The sequence below is a fragment of the Monodelphis domestica genome, chromosome 7, assembly GCF_027887165.1.
Source record: "Monodelphis domestica isolate mMonDom1 chromosome 7, mMonDom1.pri, whole genome shotgun sequence".
Taxonomy (NCBI): Eukaryota; Metazoa; Chordata; class Mammalia; order Didelphimorphia; family Didelphidae; genus Monodelphis; species Monodelphis domestica.
In genome coordinates, this window is record NC_077233.1 from 101,766,742 (window position 1) to 101,787,636 (window position 20,895).

Here is a 20,895-nt window from a genome sequence, read left to right on the forward strand (position 1 = left end):
GATTTCCTCTTAGAAATTGAAATATTGTAAACATCTGTAGTTAGAAAGGTTTTAGGACTGCAAGATGATTCTGTTAAATGATTAATGGGGAGACTAGTCTCCCAATGATCATCAGGGGGGATTATGAAGATTGGATTTGGCTATCTCCTGATTGTAACAATGAAGGTACATCGCTCTTCCTTGATAGTGAAGATAAAATTTTAATTCCCAGTCTATTTTTAGATTTTAATCCCCAAAGTGTTAACTCAGTATTTAAAGTAGATCTACCCATTTTAACCACAAAAAGGTGTTAACTAACTACAAAAAGGTGTTAACTAGCTACAAAAGGTGTTAACTAACAAAAAAAGGTGTTAACTAACCACAAAAGGTATAACTAACTACAAAAGGTTTGAATACCCATTTCATAGGTTGAGTGGGCATTCCTGGAGAGGAGCATCTGCTGTGATTGGTAGATGTAAAATTTAGGGGAGGTGACAAGAGAAAAAGATCTTTAAATAGAGAAAACAGAGGCACACAAGAGGGATTGAGAAGAATTCAGTCACTCGGAGTTGGACTGGAAGTCAGACACTTGAGGAGAGACTGGAAGAGAGATACTCAGACTTGGAGTGAAGACACTTGGTTATGGAGCTAGACCCCTGGAGGATCTTGTGCAGGAGATCTCAGACTGCTTTCCTTTTAGACAGTCATGTGGTGAGTAAAAAGGCTGACTTAGTTTCCTTGCCCTTTCTGGAGGTGTGAACCTCTGAGAAAGGCCCAGAGTCTTGAGACAATTTTCCTTTGCCTGGGTTTAGAATTTCTACCTGATTCAGAGGAAGCTGGAGCTTTCTCTCTGTCTCCCTTTTTCTCTCTTCCTTAATAGAGGGAACTCTATTGTAAAATTAAACTACCATAAATTCCATTTACTTGAGTAATTCATTTTGGGATTTAGAAATTAAATCCCTGGTGACCACCAATTAAATATATTCAAGTCCAACCAAAATAAATTTAACAAAGTCTATGGCTTAGTGATTTTTGTTTCTGTTTTTTATTTTTAAACCCTTACCTTCTGTCTTCCCATTGATAGTTCCCATTGGTTTCAAAGCAGAAGAGTGGCAAGAGCTAGGTCATTGGAGTTAAATGATTTGCCCAGGTTACTCTGCTAGGAAGTATCTGAGAACAATTTGAACCCAGGACCTCCAGGACTCTCTATCCATTGAGCCTTTAGCTGCCCTGACTCCTGTTTCTATTTGAGTTTGGCACTACTTATTGGTCTATTCCCCTCATCTTTGATAAAGAACCTTTTAGTCTCCACTCAGACTCATGGTCGTACCATCTAACAAAGCAACATGTTCTATTTCTGGATGACTTTTTTTTAAATTAGAAATTTCTGCCTTTTTATATATTTAGATAGAGCTTTGAAGTTTATGAGCTTCCCTCATAATAACCCCAAAGGAAGACGAGTAAGTATGACTTTCATTGCTTTACATATAAGGAAACTAAGATGGAGAGAGAGTTTGCATAGATAGTGTCAGTGGTGGTATTGTGTGTGTATGTGTTTTTACTGTAATATAGTAATAAAACCTTAGTCAATTGTGTCTGAACCCTGGCTCTCTTGCTGATTATTCCCTGTGTAACATTAGGAAATTTACTAAACTTCTCAGGGCTTTGGAAAATGAGACAATGGGATTAGAAAATCTCCATATTTCTTTCCTGCTCTAAATCTTGTAAACTTGATCTGAGGTGTCCTGACTCCAAGTTCTGCTCTTTTCCCAGTTTTCTTCCCTGTTATCTCTCTGTTACAGGGAGTCAAAATCTGCCTTCGTTTTTTCATTCTGCCATCTGGGGCCACATAACATAAGTTTAATTGTACTTGCAGTTGACAAGCCTTCAAAAGGTACAAAGTTATTGCTTCATATATTTTCTTTGGGGGGAGGTCCCCAGAATTCCCTCAACCATTCCTCATTTAACATAGTCACCATCCCCCAAATATGTTCTAATTTCTCAATGTCTTTCTTAACATGTATCATCTGGCACTAAATATAATAATCCAGACACGGCAGGGTACATTGGCATTATCCCCTTCCTTTCTGAATGAAGCCTTTAGAAGAAAGCCTCAGCACTTAGCACAGTGCATGGCACATAGTGAGTGCCTTAAAAAATACTCATTGACTTGATTTTCTTGTTCTGACTGGTGTAGAGTAAGCCTTTCTTACTGAAGCTTCAGATCACATTTTTTTTTTAAATGCTAGCACTCAATGGTGCTTTCATAGTCAGTCAACATCCTTGAGTCTTTGACATTGTAGGTGCAGTTGATCAGATAGTTCCCATTTTGTAATTTTGTAGTGGCATTCCAAGACCTGGTGCATTATTCAAGTTTAAATTAAATGTAAAGGGATGCTAAATCCATAGAAAGCTGACAGTAATTCATGGGAGGAGAGGGGGACATTCTCTGTCCACTGCTCAGATTCTGAATTGCCAGTGCTGTCCATATCAGGGAATCTTTATGGACACTTAGGAGGAAATTAGAAACAACCATTGCATGTGCCCTCTCTTCTTCTTCTTTTTAACCCTTATTTTCTGTCTACAAGTCTCAGTTCTAAGGCAGAAGTATGGTAAGGGATTGGCAACTGGGAGAAGTGACTTTCCCAGAGTCAAATAGCTGGAAATTTCTAAGATCACATTTGAACTCAAATCCTCCCTACTCTAAGCCTGGCACTCTCTCCACTGAGTCATCTAGCTTCTCCTGTGTCCTCTCTACTCCTGAATAAAAGTGCTTCCACCTGAAATAAGAATTCTAGCACAAGCTTATTGACTTTACTCATTAACAATGCAACTCAGGCAAATAGAAAGAATATCAACAAAATAGTTGAAAAATGAATTCTACAAAAGTATACTGACCCAGCCTGGAAATAGAATTGATGTAAAAATAAAAATATTAATAAAATATATTTTAAAAATACAACCAGGGAACTTTAATTACCTCGAATACTTTGAAGGCTTAATTTTGTCATGAGGAGCTATTAACATGAATAATTTAAGGGATTTGTTCATTTATTCACTGGCTTTCTACTCCAGTACTCTTGCCACAGTTGATCAGAAATGGAAGTTAATAGAATGTAGTGAAAAATGGACTTACCTCCTCCTCCTCTCTTCCTTCCCTCCCCCTCCCTCCCCAAATATTGACCTAGGTGAGAGAAAGGGCCAGAAGGGAAAAACAGCAATCATACTTCATGAAATAACCCTGAGCCTCATTTCTACCACTTGATATGTGCCCTTGGAGAAATTATTTAATGTCCTTGACCCTCAGTTTCCACATCTGTAAAATGATGTTAGTGAGATGGGCATTATTTCTAGTTTATCTAGTTCTAATGAAGAATGTTCTTCATAAATTTTGAAGACTAATCTCATGCTCAGGTTATGTTTATCCCAAAACTTTGAAAGGTTTACAAACTTTGATCAACACAAAGTTTAACACTATTCCAGAAAACTGATAATGAACGTGCTACAGACCTCCTGAAGGAGAGATGATGGGCTCAGGTACAGATTGCAACATATATATTTTGGATATAACTAATGTGTAAATTTGTTTTGCTTGACTATGCTTGTTTTATTACAAGGGCTTTATTTTTCTTTTGTCTAGTGGGAGAGAAGAGATGAGACAGAAAATGAGTTTTTGTTCACTGAAAAAATAAAATTAAAAAAAGAATGCCAATTATTTGGATGCTTTTTCTTTTTCTGCCTATCAATTTTTTGATCTGAACTCTAAACTCTTATTTTAGATATGGTCCCAAATTCTTTAACTCCTATCATATACTTTGGGTTACTATCACTAGTGCTTAAGATCATCTTGGAAACTATAATTAGTAAAACTTCAAGCTAGAATTGAAGTGAGGGTCTTTTGAAACCCCACAATTCCTGCCTTTGGTTGGTCAGTCCCCTTTGCCCTACTTCTTAGTAGCCAAAATCATTGCATTCTCTCAAATCATTATTATTTAATTAAAAATATATAAATATATCAAGTATTTAAATTTTTTTTTCTCTTTGTTAAAATTGATCATTGGGATTAGTGACTGAAGACTGGAGAGAGACTTCATTCTTACAAAAGAGAAAAAGAATGGCTCATATGATAGGATTTAGAATTGGATCATCTATTTAAAATCTTCATTTCACAAAAAGGGAAACTGAGGACAGGATAGAAAAAGGAAGAGACTTGCATCAGATCACATAAGTCGTGTGTATTAGAACTTATAATTGAACTTAAATGCTGCAACTACAAAACCATTGCTCTTTCAACTAGAGTATATCTGTAGGCATATTCTATTTCTACCTACTTCTCTATCTGTATCTGTCCTCAACAGTCATATATCTGATGTTATTATAAATTCCTTCCAACCATCACTCTGATTTTCCTTTCAGAAAATAAAACACCAAAGATCTATACCATCAACCATTTTTTACCTTTTCTCCCCTTGCTTTGTCTTGAGCTGCTGCTTCTCCTCCACAAACGAGGTATTTAGAGCTCTATGTAACCTCTAGAACAAAGAGAAGACATAAGAAAAGCAATTAGAAGACCTTTCCTGCAAAACCACATAAGGCCTTGGCCCAAGAGAACAGAAGATATTGAGTCAATTCAAGAGAACTTTAGAACTCCAGGGGATGCTGGGAGGGGACTCCATTCCCATTCAGCAATAAGTTCAGTCATATTTAAACAATACAAGAACTCTCCAAGGGTCATTCCACCTATGGAAAGAAGTCATACGACAGTCTGAACAGACTATCTAGAAAGTTCTGATTGGCTTTTAATTTTTTAAAAAAATCTTTATCTTAATGAATAGCCAGTAGGAGAGCCTCTTAGAATCCAGGTGTCCTCATAATATGAGCCACTCAGTTACCTTAAAGGAATGAATAAAGGAATCACAAAATCATAGATTTAGATCTGGAAAGAAGCCACTTTGTCCAACCCTCTTATTTTCTTGATGAAGGTCATAAGACCCAGAAAGAAGAAATCATTTGTTCATGGTCACATAGATCATAACTATCAGAGCCAGGGATTGAGCCTATGCCCTTTGACTTTACATCTAACATTCACTCCACACTTGTGATGGTGGTAGAGACCATATGTGTGGGAGGCCAGTGGTATTACTGACTTCACGAGATGTCCTGAAGGTAAAAAAGAGCTATCAGCATTAGAGTTCTCTTTTATGTGCCTTTTAGGACAAAACAAAGAAACCAATGCTTTCTCAAGGTGTCTCTTCTATGGGGGTAGAAGTGAAAGACTTTAAATGTTTCCATTAGGAAAAATGGGCAGAAGACAAAAAATAGGATGTAAATGGGTCTTAGATAAACTGATCCATGAAGTATAAACACAAAGCAGTGCTAGCATTGTGCTAGGCTTTGTAGGAGATATAGAAGTAGGATAGGATATTGTCCTGTTTTCAAGGATCTTAATTTGATGGAGTAGAGATTCTTAACCTGAGGGTTTACAGATTCCTAGGAAATCTATGGATAGATTTCAGAAATTCCAGGAATTTGGATGGAGAAAAAAATTCACATCTTGATTTTCACTAATCTCTAACTGAAATTTTAGCATTTCCTTTAATTATTTAAAAATATTTTGCTGGGAAAGGCTCTGTTGATTTCACCAGATAAGAAAGGGGCCCATAACATAAGTGAGATTAATAAGAATTCCTATTTTAGAGGGAAAAAGTTAGAGATTGTAAAATGACATCTACATGGCTCTAATTCTCCATATAGCTTGGCTAATTCTGTACATTTTAGAATAATTGAATTTGAGTTGGAAGGGACCTTGAAGATTATGTAATCCAATAATCCAAATCTTAAAAATGAACTCATTTTATTTTTTTAAACCCTTACTTTCTGTCTTAGTACCAATTCTAAGATAGAAGAATGGCAAGGACTAGGCAATGGGGGAGGTGGGGCACATTAAATGACTTGCCCAGGGTCACATAGCTTGGAAGAATCTGAAGCCAAATTTGAACCCAGGACCTCCCACCTTTGATCTGACTGAATGCACTGAGCCACTTACCTGCCCCAGAAAATCCCTTTAAAGCTAGTTTTGAATCCTGATTATAACACTTATTGCTTATGTGCCCTTAGAGAAAATATTTAACATCTCTGGTCCTCAGTTTCCCAGCTGTAAAGCTAGAATGTTGGACTAAAAGATTTTTAAGTTTCCTTATAGTACAAAATTCCATGATTGCTGATAATTGGTCATCCAGCCTCTGCTTGAAAACAGTTTCACTATCTCCCATGCTAGCTCATTCCATTTTTTAATGTCTCTTTTAAGAAGCTGTTATATTGAATTGAAATCATTGTCCCTATAAGTCTCACCCATTTTCCCCAGTTCTATCTTCTGTATCTTAAATTTCTTCCCTGACAGTCCTTCAAATACTTATAATAGTTAAGCATAGGACTCCCCACTAAATCTTGTCTATAGGATAAATGGCCTCCCTTTCTTCAGTTGAACCCAATATAGCATGGTCTCCAGGTCCTTCACCATCATAGTTATTCTCCTTAGGAAGTTCTCCTTCCTCAAATATGTGTCTATTAGAATGTCATACTCCTGACATAGTCTTGCTTACTGTATTCCTAATGGAATTTGGATCATAGTCCTCTTGACCCTCCGTGGCACTCACCTGACTGGTGTGAAGCCAGTATTTCAGTTTGGATTTCTTTTTGATTCGTGGTAGGATCAGCCTGTACACTATGTGCTCTCCAATGGTTGTTAAGATAGATAACCCAATGCCAATGCACAGCATCACGAAGAGTCCAGAAAAGTGCTTAATACCCATTTGTAAAGTCTAAGTAAGCAAAGAAAAAGAAAAGGAAAGGCATTTGCAAAGAAAGAACTTAGGATCTGGTTCATTGTAGTACCCACACAGTGATGACTTTTGTTCTAAAATAATAAATTAAGTAATTCATTAAACATTTGCTTGGCAACTATTGCGTGCAATGCATCGTGCTAGGGTTAGATGTAATTTGGATATAAACAAGGTCCCTGCCCTCAAGGAGCTTATAATCTAGGAGGCAATGTGAAATTCATTCTGTCAAACAGTACCACAACTCTGCTATGCCAACTGTAAAAGGGAGTCTCTCTGATTCTACTGGTTCAGGTTTAGGATTAGGAAATGATTCAAATTTGGTTTTTGTCATTGACTCAAGGTTGCCACAAATGCAAAGGGGTTAAACCCTTCTCTGGTTTCTGTAAGCCTGAAGTAGTTGCCTCTGAGGTCTGAGAACCAATGTGGTCCATTATTCTACACATGAATATCCTGAAATTCTCCATCTGTGTTAGAGAATGAGAACACAGCCAAGGGAAGTATGACTCCACAAAGGACAGTCATCCCTTTGTTGGGATTATCTGGGCCACTGCCAGGCTGCTAGTTGCTACATGAAATTGTAGTCCCATTCCATGGAGGCCTTTGAGCAAAGATTTGATGACCAGGATTTGTCTATATATATTGATGACCAAAGATTTGATTCATCAGGGATTCTTGTTTAGGTCTAGAGTAGACTAGATGGCCTTAGAGGTCAATATGAGTTGTCAAATACACAGGAATGCTTTGGTGGGTGATAAGTTCCTCACCACTGGAGGTAGTAAATCCAAGACTAACTGTTCTCTTTTCAGGGATGTTGTAGAAAGGATGCTTGAGTAGGACCTGGAAAAATGATTTGAGAGATCCTTTCTGCCTTTGAGAATCTTAGATTCTGGGATGTCCCCAGCATCAAAGAGGTTCCTTCATTGGGCAAATTTAGGAAAGTCTCTCTCTCCCTCAGGTTTCTCTTCTAAAATAAGATGAAGACACTGTTCCTCCAAGGATTAGTTCTAAGATGTAATTCTAAAACGTTTGAGGTCTCAGCTGTGTATTATTGTTACAACATTATTATGTATTAAGTACATTATTGTGAAAAACGATGCTCTTGTGAGGGAAGGGACTATTTAATTTTTTTCTTTGAAATATTAGCACCCAACACAGTGCTTGGCACTTACTTAGTAGGTCCTTAAGAAATGCTCATTTTGATTAATTTACCATTTAATGATAATAACTTTTGCTTCTGTCTTTCATCTTCCAACCAAATTAAAAGGGAATTAAAATTTTTCTGAGCTTGACTTTCCTCTTTGTCTAGAGGAACTTGTCAGAGGAATGTTCATGGGAGGACAGTCTCAGATTCAGTCTCTAATCCATCCAAAATTATAACTAGCTGGATAGGAAAACACAAAAGCTACTAACCATTTGCAGATTTCTTTTGGCTAATATGTAGTGTTGGCTGTGTGTGGAAATGCATCCTTCGTTCATGTAATAGACATGCAGATACATTAATTCCCTTCCTACTATTATTTCAACCTCTTAACCCCCATTCCTCAAGTAGGGGATAGAATATATGGCAGTATAATTGAAAGAGAATGAAGATGATAATGATGGTATCAGTGATAACAAACACTTAGATTATACAGAGCTTTACAATTCAGAAGTGCTATTGTCTGCATTATCTCATTTGTTTCACATAATGATATTTAGGTTACAGTCAACAAGCTTTCAGAAGATTTAAATGGTGGGACCCAATTTCTTCAGTATCAAAAACCAGGTGGTAAAAATGGGGGTGATTTTTCCTTAGGATATGATTAGCCTCCGCGTGGCAAGGGGCAGGGGGCACAGGGGAGAGGGGAGAAAGAGGAGAAGGAAGAGACTTTTCCAAACAGGAAGTTACAAGCATGACTACTTTAAGAGGATATCTTTTGAGTGCACTGATACTTTTATTTATCTCACTTGAGATTCAGGGGAAAAATTCAGCTCCCTGCAATTCTTTGGCAAAATTTGAGATTCAAAAAACCCACCCTCACTATAGGGAGGCAGCTCAGTGGCTCTGTGGATTGAGAGCCAGGCCTAGAGATGGGAGGTCCTGGGTTAAAATCTGGCCTCAGAAATTTCCTGGCGGTATGGCCCTGGGCAGGTCATTTAACTCCCACTGCCTACCCCTTACCAATCTTCTGCCTTCTGACAATAGGCATCTAAATGGATAATTAAAAAAAAAAACTCAAGGAACTTTAAAGAGACTGGAGGTTATATTTTTAAGGCATTTCAGACTCCAATGTTTTATAAAAATCTCTGTATTCTATTGCATTTTACTGATTTGTTTCAGATTTAATCTTGTCGATTTTAAGTTCATATATTAATATATTCAATACTATTCTGTTACACTGAATCATTTTAATGTACTGGGTTTTAACTACTGTTAAATTCTGTTGCTTTTACCCTATAACCATACTGAACAAACATTATTGAATAAGCCCATATAAAAACAGTTTTTCTGTTTTGACTGTGTAAATTGTCACATCGAGGATAGATGGACTCCATCAGAACATTGCTACAATTGTATAACAACCTTTGGAAATTTAATAAGCTAAATATCTCAAATTGATTTTAAGGGGTCTTTAGACATGATTTTTAGAATTTTTCTTAACAATCTCTGGTCATTTTACCTGCCCCTAACAGGAGGTAAGGCCCATTTTAGTAGCTGAAGTGAAATACAAACTTAATCCCTCACATCCCCACATTTATAAAAATGTGAATGGAAGCTGGGAAGTTAATCCCAGATCATATAGTACCCCTGGAGCACTCCCAAAAGAGGAGCATCTCTCATTTATAACTCTTCAGCTCACTTTACTTCCACCAGAATGATATCTAGAATTCTTGACGATGTTCAAAACCCAAAATAAGTTTTACTTTGTTTAAAAATATGCTTATCAAGGTTGAAAGATTTGCTATATCTGTAAAAATTGTGACAAATATCCATCAGTTCATAGGCTTTTAAAAATGCCATACAGCAATTTATGTGAAATATGATAGTGGGTTTGTTTGTTATTGTAATTAATAGGGCTATTGAGAATTTTGGGGATATTGATACCTACATATTTGTACTACTGTTCTTTATAAAAAAAAAAACTGTTACGCTGTAAAATTCATTTGCTTGTACTCACAGTGGATCATGGCCAGATATGAAGAGGAAATGGATCTCATTTTTGGTGAGAAAGCCTTGTATTCTATATTTTCTTAGCTGACACAGTGTGTCAATGATTATAAGCTATATTTTTATTTTTAAAACTCTTTTATTATATTTTTCTTGCATGTGCAATACACTATTTCAGTTTTTATTTTTTCTCTCCTTTTTATATTTGAAGCACATGTCACCAGTATTAAGATTTTCTTTAACTTTTTTGATTTAGCAGTAATATAAGTTTAAAGTACATTTGCTATAATGTCAATGCATGTCCCAAAAGCTTGAGACTATAAAAGTGATAACACTAATTGATTAAAAAAATTATAGGACTTTGCTTAATGAGTATGTCTGATTCCAGGACAAATTATACAAAAGAGCCATTGCACAGGGCCAAAGAAACCAATCCAGGAAGGACTGATGCACTTCTAAGCCAATACAAAGAACTTGAACCTAGTGTGAAATCTCAAGATTGCGACGCTTAACATATGTTAAGATGTAGGCCTTCCTTGTATCCACACTCTTTGTGAAAATACTTACAGACAAGTATCCCAAACTTGGCTCCTAACCTGGCTCCTATAATCTAGTCCCTTTTCTGTCTTTCATAGTGTGACAAACTTTTTGTAGTCCTGGCTACTGATTGGGTAAAAACTTGCTTATATCATTTTAATTGGGCCCTGATTCAAGGATCTGTTATAGATTTATTTTTCATTTACTTAGAATTTTTACACATAAGACTTTGATAGTCTGTATTTTCATCCAGAAATGATCCTTTTTTTAAATATGGATTTTTCTGATGTCTTTTAATTTCTCTTGACAATTGATTCATACACCTCATAACTCAGCCATGTATCCCTAAGTGATCCCTGTGTTTTTCAATCACCCTCTTCAAGGGGGGAATGTAAAAATATTATTATTTTAAATTGCAAAGTTTAAATTCCTTTTGAGAAGAATTTTAGGTTAAGAAACATGCTACCTCTCCGAATCCAGAAACTGAACTGTTTGGAGAAGACACCACGAAGATGCCTCCAGACTACAAGCTTCATGAGAAGATCAAGAATGAACTTTGGGTGTGGTTGATTGAACATTTATTTGTATGTATACTTTCATGTCAAAGGGGACTTCCCCCTAAAAGGTTTTTTGTCAATGCGTCTAGCAATTATTGGTTTTGTTCTTTTCCTCTTATCCTCAAATTATTGGAATCTTTAAGTTGATTATGTTTTCATGATCCTTTTTGGGTAAACTTTTCCCAATAACGATCAAAGGGGGTAATGTAAAAATGGAGATTTGAACCCCAGACTTCAATCCCCAGAAGTCCTTGGCAGTTCCCAGAATGCCCTATAATCTCACCTGAGATCCCCACCTGGGCCAAGAATAAAATTTGTATTTAAATTGACTGTACTTGGTCTCTCTGCTTTCACTTCTAAGCACACACATCTCTCAGGATGTAGTAAGTGAAATTGAATGGGCTTATCAGCCCTAGAAATGTGGCTTATTGATTTGTATCTTTGATTTCTAATAATTTTTAATAAACCTCTAAAATTATAATATTTTTATTACTAGAAACTAATTTAACTTTTACACAGGGATCCCCAAACTTTTTACACAGGGGGCCAGTTCACTGTCCCTCAGACCATTGGAGGACCCAGATCATTGCTATCTGATGCCTGTATACGGTATTGGAGGTGGTGCTGGGTCTGTGACACTGTATACCACTGTCTTGTATAGTGGAGGCTGCAGCACTGGCTGTGATGGGCCTTTCACACCTTTCACAGGCCCATCACTGCCACCATTATACCGGGCAGCAGTATACACAGTGCAGAATCCTCTCCCCCAGACCACCGCTCACCATGCTGATGTCTTCCACTGTGCAGCCACATAATCCTTTCTGTGGCACCTTGTTCTCATTCAGTTACTCTCAGAACAAGGTGTCACGCTAAGGATTATGTCACTGGAAGTAGTACTGTATGTGAACTATGCCACGCTTTGCGCCACCACCACATATAGTACTCGTCTCACTGACCACCAATGAAAGAGGTGCCCCTTCTGGAAGTATGGTGGGGGTCAGATAATTGGCCTCTGGGGGCTGCATGTGGCCCATGGGCCATAGTTTGGGGACCCCATAATTATAGGCATGCATAGAGCATGGGCGTACCATGGGAAAATATTGTCATTTGGTCTTTTCTCAGTGGGAGAAAAGGAAGAGTGGTAATTCTCACTCCCCAGGATGTGCCAGCCCTAAACCCATGCATGTCTATGGGTATAACCCTTTTCTTTTACAAAAGAGAAAAGTAATGTGTATTTATTTAGAATCTTGAACCCTAGAGATGACATTTCCCACAATCCCCTTTTCCTTTTCCTATTTGTGTGCCTCCTTATGAGGGGGAAGTTTTGAGTTTCTGTTTCAGCCCATGTGGTTTCTCTGGTTCCATGGTGGAGGAGGGCAGAATGGCTTTTGGTTTTTGCTAGCCTTACTTCCTTATACTTCAAGATAAATATTTAATAAATATTAAATATAATACTTGGAGTACTGGATATTAATTTTAATCTTTACAAATGCCCAGAGAGGTGATGTGATTCAGGTCACATTGAGAATAATTAGCAGAATTGATATTCAAACTTTCTTAAATTTGCTTCAACTTCCTTTCCAAGCAGTGAAGGGATCCACCAAAGCTTAACAATTTTTTGCCATTTTATACATTCAGTGCCACACTTAGTGTAGCAAAAAAGGATTAGAAACAAAGTGGATTTTTATTGTTTGGGGAATGACTAAAACATTATGGTACATAAGGAATATTCCTTTGCTAAAAGAAATAATGAACATGAAGAATTCAGAGAATCATGAGAAGACTTATATGAAGTGTAATAATTAAAATTAAATTATGAGGCTGTTATTAGCTTTAGTAGCTTTATGAAATCAATGTAATAGTAGTAAAGAGAAGGAAATGTAGGAAAGAGGTAGAAAATTGTCTAGCCTACCACCCTATGTGCCGTTCTGATGGAATGAAGTTCACCACTGATGGGTTCTCCCTTGGGTTCCAATCTCCAGCCAGAAGAGCCCATGAGTGTGTGAGTGGAGCCTTGGTCTTGCCTTTATAAGCAGGTTTCTTCATCCACTTCATTCACATCTCAGGAGCCAATCATAGTTCCTTAATTTGCATGGCACTGTCCAGGGGGCATTGCTCAGTTTCCTGCCTGGTTGGTTTCAACTTCCTTTTTCTGAGGGAATGTCTATCCCTGCACATCTCAATGGTAAACGCTGATTGATTACATCAAAAGTTGCTGATTGATTACATTAAAACAAAAAAACGACATAAAGGAGAGAGGAGTTCCCTTCCCACAGAACTAATGATTGAAGTTAACAGGATCAGGAAAACAATATGTAATAAATAAATAAATGTAAAAAACAAGTATGGAATAAATATAAGTAAATATGTAAAAAGTAAAAATAAATAAAAGATAAATGTAAATAGAAAATCAATAAATAATATGTAATTATAATGACCAAGCTTGGCCTTGAAGAAGGCTTGAGAAACTATAACTTTTCCCTTTATTGCAGAGGTAAGGATTATGAGTGTAGAAGACTGTCAGACACAGTGGATGTGTTGACTAGTTTTGCTGAACTACTTCCCCTGACCCCTGCCACTTTAAAACTTTTACCTTTAATACTAAATATTGATTCTAAGGCAGTAGAGCAGTTAGGGCTAGGCAATTGGAGTTAAGTGACTTGGCCAAGGTCACACAGCTAGAATATACCCCCCATTAAAAATAAATTATTTTTTGTAATAATAAATATTTGTATTATTTGTATTTTTATTTATAAGTTTGTGTAATTATTTGTAATATCATATCATTATATTATGTGTAATATAAAATAATATGAATTTATATACTTATTTGTAATAACAAATTATTACAAAGGATGTTTTGTTGCAATAGGAAAGGGAGAAGCACTATACTAGGAAACAAGTGTGATATAAAAAACAAAGATGGTAATACAAATAAGGTCTAAGTAAAAACAGAGAAGTGAGTAAAAAAACAGGATTAGAGTTGTCTCACTTAATAATATTCTTTTTAGGATGCTAGGTTATTGGATGATTTTGTAAACAATTCTTTGTGAGAATGAAGTCCACTGGCGGTTATTTACATTCAGATTAGTGCACAGAGCTCCAAGTCCAGGGTTCTTTCTGTTACACCATGTGCATTGAAAATAATCAGTCTACTGGAAGCTCATTATGTTATGATTCATGATAAAAGCTGTAGTAGTGTAATCCAAGCTATACCATATTGTAGCCTATTTGTGGTAGGTCATTTCTGATTCCATCCTTGATGGAAAGTCAGGGTTCAGCATTAGAATGAAATGAGATGTTTACATATCATCTAATAGCTTAAGAAGCTGACTTGAGGACATGCTTCTTCTTACTTACTTGCCTTCCCTGAGTCCAGTTTGCGCTTCCTCATATTAAAAAATATCTAGTTACAACTCTGTTGCTATAACTTTGAGTTTTTAATTTTCTATTTGCCAACTTGAAAGGTATTGAGGAGGGAGAAATGGACTGGAAGTTAATGTGGCCACTCCAAAGAAAATGACAAAACAGAACAAAATTAATCTTATCTTTTAAAAAGCTGCATTTCACCTATACTTAGAATGAGTTGTACAATTCTGATCAATTCATTTTTCAAAAGACCTACAAGAGCTTCAGAGCAGAATAGCTTAAATGATCCTAGGAATTGGAGTGACTTTCACATGAACTCAGGTCAAGAAGATTAAGATTCTTTAGCTAGTAAAGATAAAGGCTCATACTGGGTCTGACTGAACTCTTTGACACGATCAAGTTTTGGGAATGTCTCCATATACTTACTTGCTAAATCCTTCTTCAATACATAAAAGAATAAGCTCTTGGATAGATAAAGGAAACATTTACCAACCCAATTAGCAGTAAATATGAATTTTGTATTCCAAGAAGTTGTACTAAAGAAGATTCATTGTCAAGTGGCAAAACAACACCATCATTTGATGGAAAAAAAATGACTTGGATTTGGACATAAATGCTCTTCTTCTGACCAGTTCTCTACCTCATTAAAAGCTCTTCAATGTTGATGTCAGAAATGGGAATTGACTTGAAAGTCATCTCAAGAATTATTAGAAGCTATGTTAGGCTAATTTTGATTAAGCAATTAGCTAGATAATTCTAGGTTATTATCAACTTGAAATATATATATATATATATATATATATATGTTTATGTGTTTGTATGTGAATTTGAGCATATAATTCCCAAGGTAGATAAAAACCTTGAATCACAACTTGTTCAATTTTCCATTTTTTCTATAACTACCTTATATTACTACTATTTAAATGCCTTATTAATATTTTCCCTCAAGGAGGCTGTGTAACAGCTATGTTCACTTTATCTTTTCAGGGTGATGAGGTTTCTTCCAAGGAATCAAATTTGGCAGTGAGTGGGAGAAGAGGAGTGATGGCTTTAATTCTCTTCTTTTCAGTTCTCCTAGTTGTAGAGCAAAGAAGTTCATTTCCAACCCTGGAGATTTAATGAGGTTGAGGTGACCTTTCTTCTGCCATGAAACTGGCACATATGTTCAGTCGTTCAGTGTAAGAGATGTGGAAAACTAAGCAAATATAATTCACAGCTTAGGGACCAAAGCAGGTTCATGAGACTGCTATGATAATGTCTCCTTGAAACAGCAGCTGTGGAGGATGCGCTGTTTGACCTGGTAATCAGTGCTACTACTAGCATGAAGAAAAGAGAAGGAAATTCTAGTTCCTTTTGGTTCTCAAATGAATTGAGAGAGTCAGTGTACTATAGTGGAAAAAGAAAGCACCAGATCTTTGCATCAGGGGGCCCAAGTTCAATTTCTAGTTTTCTCACTTTCCAACCATGTAAAAATTTATGACTCTTCAGTTTTTCCTTCTATAAAATGGGAATGTTGGACTAGATTGCCTTCAAATTTCCTTCCTGCTATAAATCTATGACACAAACATGCTAATATTGGGGTATGAGAGGCTCCTCATAGTTATCATTAGCTATTAGTTCCATTTTATGAATAAGGAAACTGAAGATTTAAACCTAGGTCTTGTGACTCTAAGTCCTATGATCTTTGCCATATACATCAAAGGACCTCTTCACACTTTAGTGTGGTATAATAAAGGTGTTATTATGAACATTATTAAATTAAGTTCTTATAAATAGGGTCTTCTTATCTCTATCTATCTATCTATCTATCTATCTCTATCTATCCATCTATCTGTCTGTCTATCTGTCTATCATCTATCTATCTATCCATCCATCCATCCATCCATCCATCCATCTATCTGTCTGTCTGTCTGTCTATCTATCTATCTATCTATCTATCTATCTATCTATCTATCTATCTATCTATCTCTATCCATCTATCTATCTATCTGTCTATCTGTCTATCATCTATCTATCCATCCATCCATCTATCTGTCTGTCTGTCTATCTATCTATAGGTTTGGACCTATGGTGTCATTGGTATTTGCACCTCCTATGGGAAGAAACACCCTCAAATGAGATTTTATATTTATATATATATATATATATAATACACACACAGTGCTTTGATAGCTTAAAGTACTATGTAAATGCTAGCTGTTGATGTTCTTGTTATCAACTATTACTAATATGGACAATGAAAAATTTAATAACTGATCAAAAATCATATAGTCAGTGTATGTTAGAACCAGAATTTGATCCCATGCCTTCCTGATTTTAAGGCTAACTTCCTGTACATTGTGCCATGATATCACTGTGGTAATACATTTTTGAAAATCATAGTTGATTGGTCTAGGCTAGGGGTGTTGAATATTTTGTAGTGGGACTGAAGATATTGGGCCTGAGGGGCAGGTTGCTAAAAAAAATATAAGGGATTTTGTATTTGAAATCAGAGGACCTGGATTCAGATCCCAGCTCTGCCACTATCTGTATACCCTTGACCTAGTAATTTCCTCTTTGGATCTTGTTTTCTTGTAAAATGAAGGGTTTGGACTACATGATCTCTAAGGGTCCTTCCAGCTCCAAATACTGATTCTATTTGACCCAAAAGGTATTTAAGTGCTTCCTAATTCTGGTTGGCAAATGCAAGATGCCTGCAAGTTTCAGTTCTACCGAAGATTTTAAGCCAGCAATTTATGTATAAGGTAGGAGATGGAGTTGGAGCAATGATTCCATGGTTGACATTCAGAAATCATTTTAATCACCTACCCCAAATTGGCCTATTAAAGACCCCTGTTCTGGGTCTAGTTCTTCCCATTTAGGAGAAAATATAAAGAATTGTTTTGGAAGTATTGAATTTGGGATCCCTATAAGGAAATTTTTTCTCTCTCCTCTCCTCTCCTCTCCTCTCCTCTCCTCTCCTCTCCTCTCCTCTCCTCTCCTCTCCTCTCCTCTCCTCTCCTCTCCTCTCCTCTCCTCTCCTCTCCTCTCCTCTCCTCTCCTCTCCTCTCCTCTCCTCTCCTCTCCTCTCCTCTCCTCTCCTCTCCTCTCCTCTCCTCTCCTCTCCTCTCCTCTCCTCTCCTCTCCTCTCCTCTCCTCTCCTCTCCTCTCCTCTCCTCTCCTCTCCTCTCCTTTCCTCTCCTGTTCTCTCCTCTCCTGTTCTCTCTCTCCTGTCCTCTTCTCTTCTGTTCTTTCCTCTTCTCTCCTGTCCTATCCTATCTTCTCCTTCCTCTCTTCTCCTCTTCCTCCTTCTACCACTTTAAACATATGTGTATTCAAGTCTAGGCATCAAAAGAGTTGGGCCAAAGATTTAACAACAATATATCTATCATTGTCAGTTTGATGGTATCCTTATGCCTGTCTATTATATGTTGCCACTTTTGCTTTTTGAGTTGTTTTAGTTAAATAATTGATTTGAATTCAACATCTTTGTTCATTTAATCAAGAAAGATTCAATCAGCTCTGCTTGATGTAAGCTTTCCTTAATTATCTTATAATGCAATCATTGCCTAAATGTGTTCCCTTCAGAAAATGCAGTCAGTACCCGGAAGATAGGATTGAGCTCATTTCTTGCATATTGATCACTTATCTTGTTATCTAGGTATTCTCCAGAAATGGGCCTCAGGATATTTTCACAAACTTCACAAGCATTTTGTTACACTGTCCTCATTCATATTTAGAGGACTTGGTTTCCAGTTCTGCTTTTGATCTTACTACTTGTGTGAACCCAGTCAAGTCAATTAATATCTCTGGGCCTCTGTTTCCTTATGTATAAAATAAATGGGTTAGAGTAGACAGTTTTTGGTTTTTAATATCCTTTCTAGCTCTAAAACTCGGATCTTATGAGTATTTTAGGAAGAGGACTAGATTTTTAAACATTCGCTGACTATAGGAATTTGTGTCTAATATATATGTTTGGGCTAGTGGTTCCTAATATTTTTTTTCCCATGAACCCATTTAAATAAAAAAAAATGCATTGTAAACCTCCAAGGTAATTTAATATGCTATTCATAATATACTGTAATTATTTATTGCTTAGGGCTCCATTAGGGAATTTTTGATGCAAACCCCTTTTATTGTTGTGGCGAACCCCCAAAGGTTCTTGAACCACTTAATGGGAACAACTGATCTAGGCAATACTGGCATCTCTTATGGGAACTACGAGTACTGAAGTCTAATACTCCTGTGATATTTGTACTTCCAAACTTACTATTTCAATGACAATGAGGTGGTCCATTTGGGCTCATGCCAGATGATTATAACTGCTGAACATTTTTTTAAACCCTTACCTTCTGTCTTAGAGTCAATACTGTGTATTGGTTCCAAGGCAGAAGAGTGGTAAGGGCTAGGCAATTGGGGCTAAGTGACTTGCCCAGGGTCACACAGCTAGGAAGTGTCTGAGGTCAGATTTGAACCTAGGACCTCCCATCTCTAGGCCTGGCTCTCAATCCACTGAGCCACCCAGTTGTGCCCAACTGCTGAACATTTTGAGGACACATTGGTTATAGTGTGATGCATGGGACAGAGGACAGAACTTGGCCTCATATAGATCTGGCTTCCCATTCTCCCTCTGGCACTTATTAGTTACTTGACTATGAGAGAGAGAGAGAGGTAGTCCATGTCTTGCTCTGAGTCTCAAATTCCTCATCTGCAAATGGAGCTAGTAATACCTATCATAGCTACCTCACAGAGTTCACAGGATCGTAGATCAAGAAGCAGAAGGGACCTTACAGGACATCTAATTCAACCTTATTATTAAGACAAAGAACCTGAAACCCAGAAATATTGTGAATTATGTAAGGTAACACAGGATGTAAATGAGATGGCTAGGATTTGAACTCAGTTCCCCTGACTTCAAATCTAATGTAAAGTGCAATCTAAATGTTGGTTGTCATCATCATCATCATCATCTTTTTCATTACAGTCATCATCTTTGTTGTTGTTATCATGTTTGTAATCATCACCCATTAACTTCTGGAGATTTCCATGGGGGATATTGTATGCCTGTGACATCCTTCCATGTTTTCACATATTATTTTTTTCTTTGCTTCAACCAGGTTTCTTTATTCAGAAGATTAATCCAAAATGCTCCCTTATATGTAGATAGAAAACTCTTCCTCTGGTCAACAAGATTATCAATATAGAACTGGAAGAGACCTTAGAAGTTATCCAGTTCACCTTTACCTTTCTATAGATGCGGAAATTAAGACCAGGAGTGCTTAAGCAACTTTCCTAAGGCTGCACAATTAGGAAGTGGCAAGACAATTATTTGAACCCAGATCCTCTGATTCCAAACACAACACCTTTTCTATTATACCACACTGTGCCTTTCAATTTCTAGCTTTATTATACAGATAGTTTCTATACCCTTAATCCCAAATGGACTCTACTGTATGTCTAGTCACTTTTACTGACCTATTATTGGCCCTTACTTGGGTGGGTCCCTCAATAGTCAGAGAGACATGCCTGGGAGAGTTATGCTCTGCTTCTTCAATCAGGAAACGGTCCATTGGTAATGGTTTTTCTTCAGAATTATATATGTCTTTTGACATTCCGCTGCTTCTAAGTTTCTAGAAAGTGGTTCTTCATTATTCTTCACTTCAGAAACTTCTTAGATGGTATATAGATGGAGTTTAGTGCCATCGTTTCATTTTTCTCCTGCCATATTTCTTACTTAGCCATTGCAGCTGAAAACACGATTTGTTGGTCTTTTCATCAGCCTTTGCTTTGTGTATTTATCATCATGTAGGGAGGCAGAGTAGCAGGCAGTCATGGTGGTAAGTACATTAAAGTGGTTGTCTTATTATTTTGGAAGAAATCAGAGACTGTGGGCTCACTATTTTAGAAAATGGCTTTTTCTCCTCTTTAGGAATTCCCAGGAAGAGGCTATGAGAAGCCCTTGCATTAAGATCCGTAGTGCCCCGTGGAACAAAATGAGAGGGAAAAATAAAACTCGCCAAAATGGAAGCGATGAAACTTACGTTACACCAAAGCTTTGTTTCTTCTTTATTTCTGGGAAACCCAGGAAAGGATATACTTCAGGGCCATGTCAAATGGCCAGCTGAATGGAATGTTGGAAGACGGGGTTGAATCACTTTCATTTTCCTGTGATGTTGACTGTGTCTATTGAATACACATCTAAGTTCAACTTGGATAGGAATTTCTGAGCTGGTGCTCTCCATTGTAAGAATATATGGCACACTTCCTTATTCCAGATATCCTTGTACATATACTTCTTCTTTCTTCATCATATCTTGCCTCTGGCACATAATGATTGGCTCTGAAGCATTGAATTGTACGAAAGTGATTGTTGAATTAATGATTTTCTTTGACCACTTCTTTCTCTTTTGTACCCTCTCCTCCCAAATGGACATTATCAATCTCTTAAGTTCTTAATGTTTCATGTAACTTTCTGAGACTACAA

General features: G+C 36.9%; 1 protein-coding gene across 1 annotated transcript in view; it reads right to left on the reverse strand.

Moving 5' to 3' along the window:
• GRIN3A (glutamate ionotropic receptor NMDA type subunit 3A) overlaps positions 1–20,895 on the reverse strand; it is a 235,045-nt gene that overhangs the window by 12,703 nt on the left and 201,447 nt on the right. Inside the window, exons 7-8 of the mRNA XM_007499642.3 lie at positions 6,636–6,800; positions 4,438–4,511 (exon numbers count right to left, since the gene is read on the reverse strand). Of these exons, the coding sequence (XP_007499704.2) occupies positions 4,438–4,511; positions 6,636–6,800 (239 nt within the window). The remainder of the gene's footprint in view (positions 1–4,437; positions 4,512–6,635; positions 6,801–20,895) is intronic.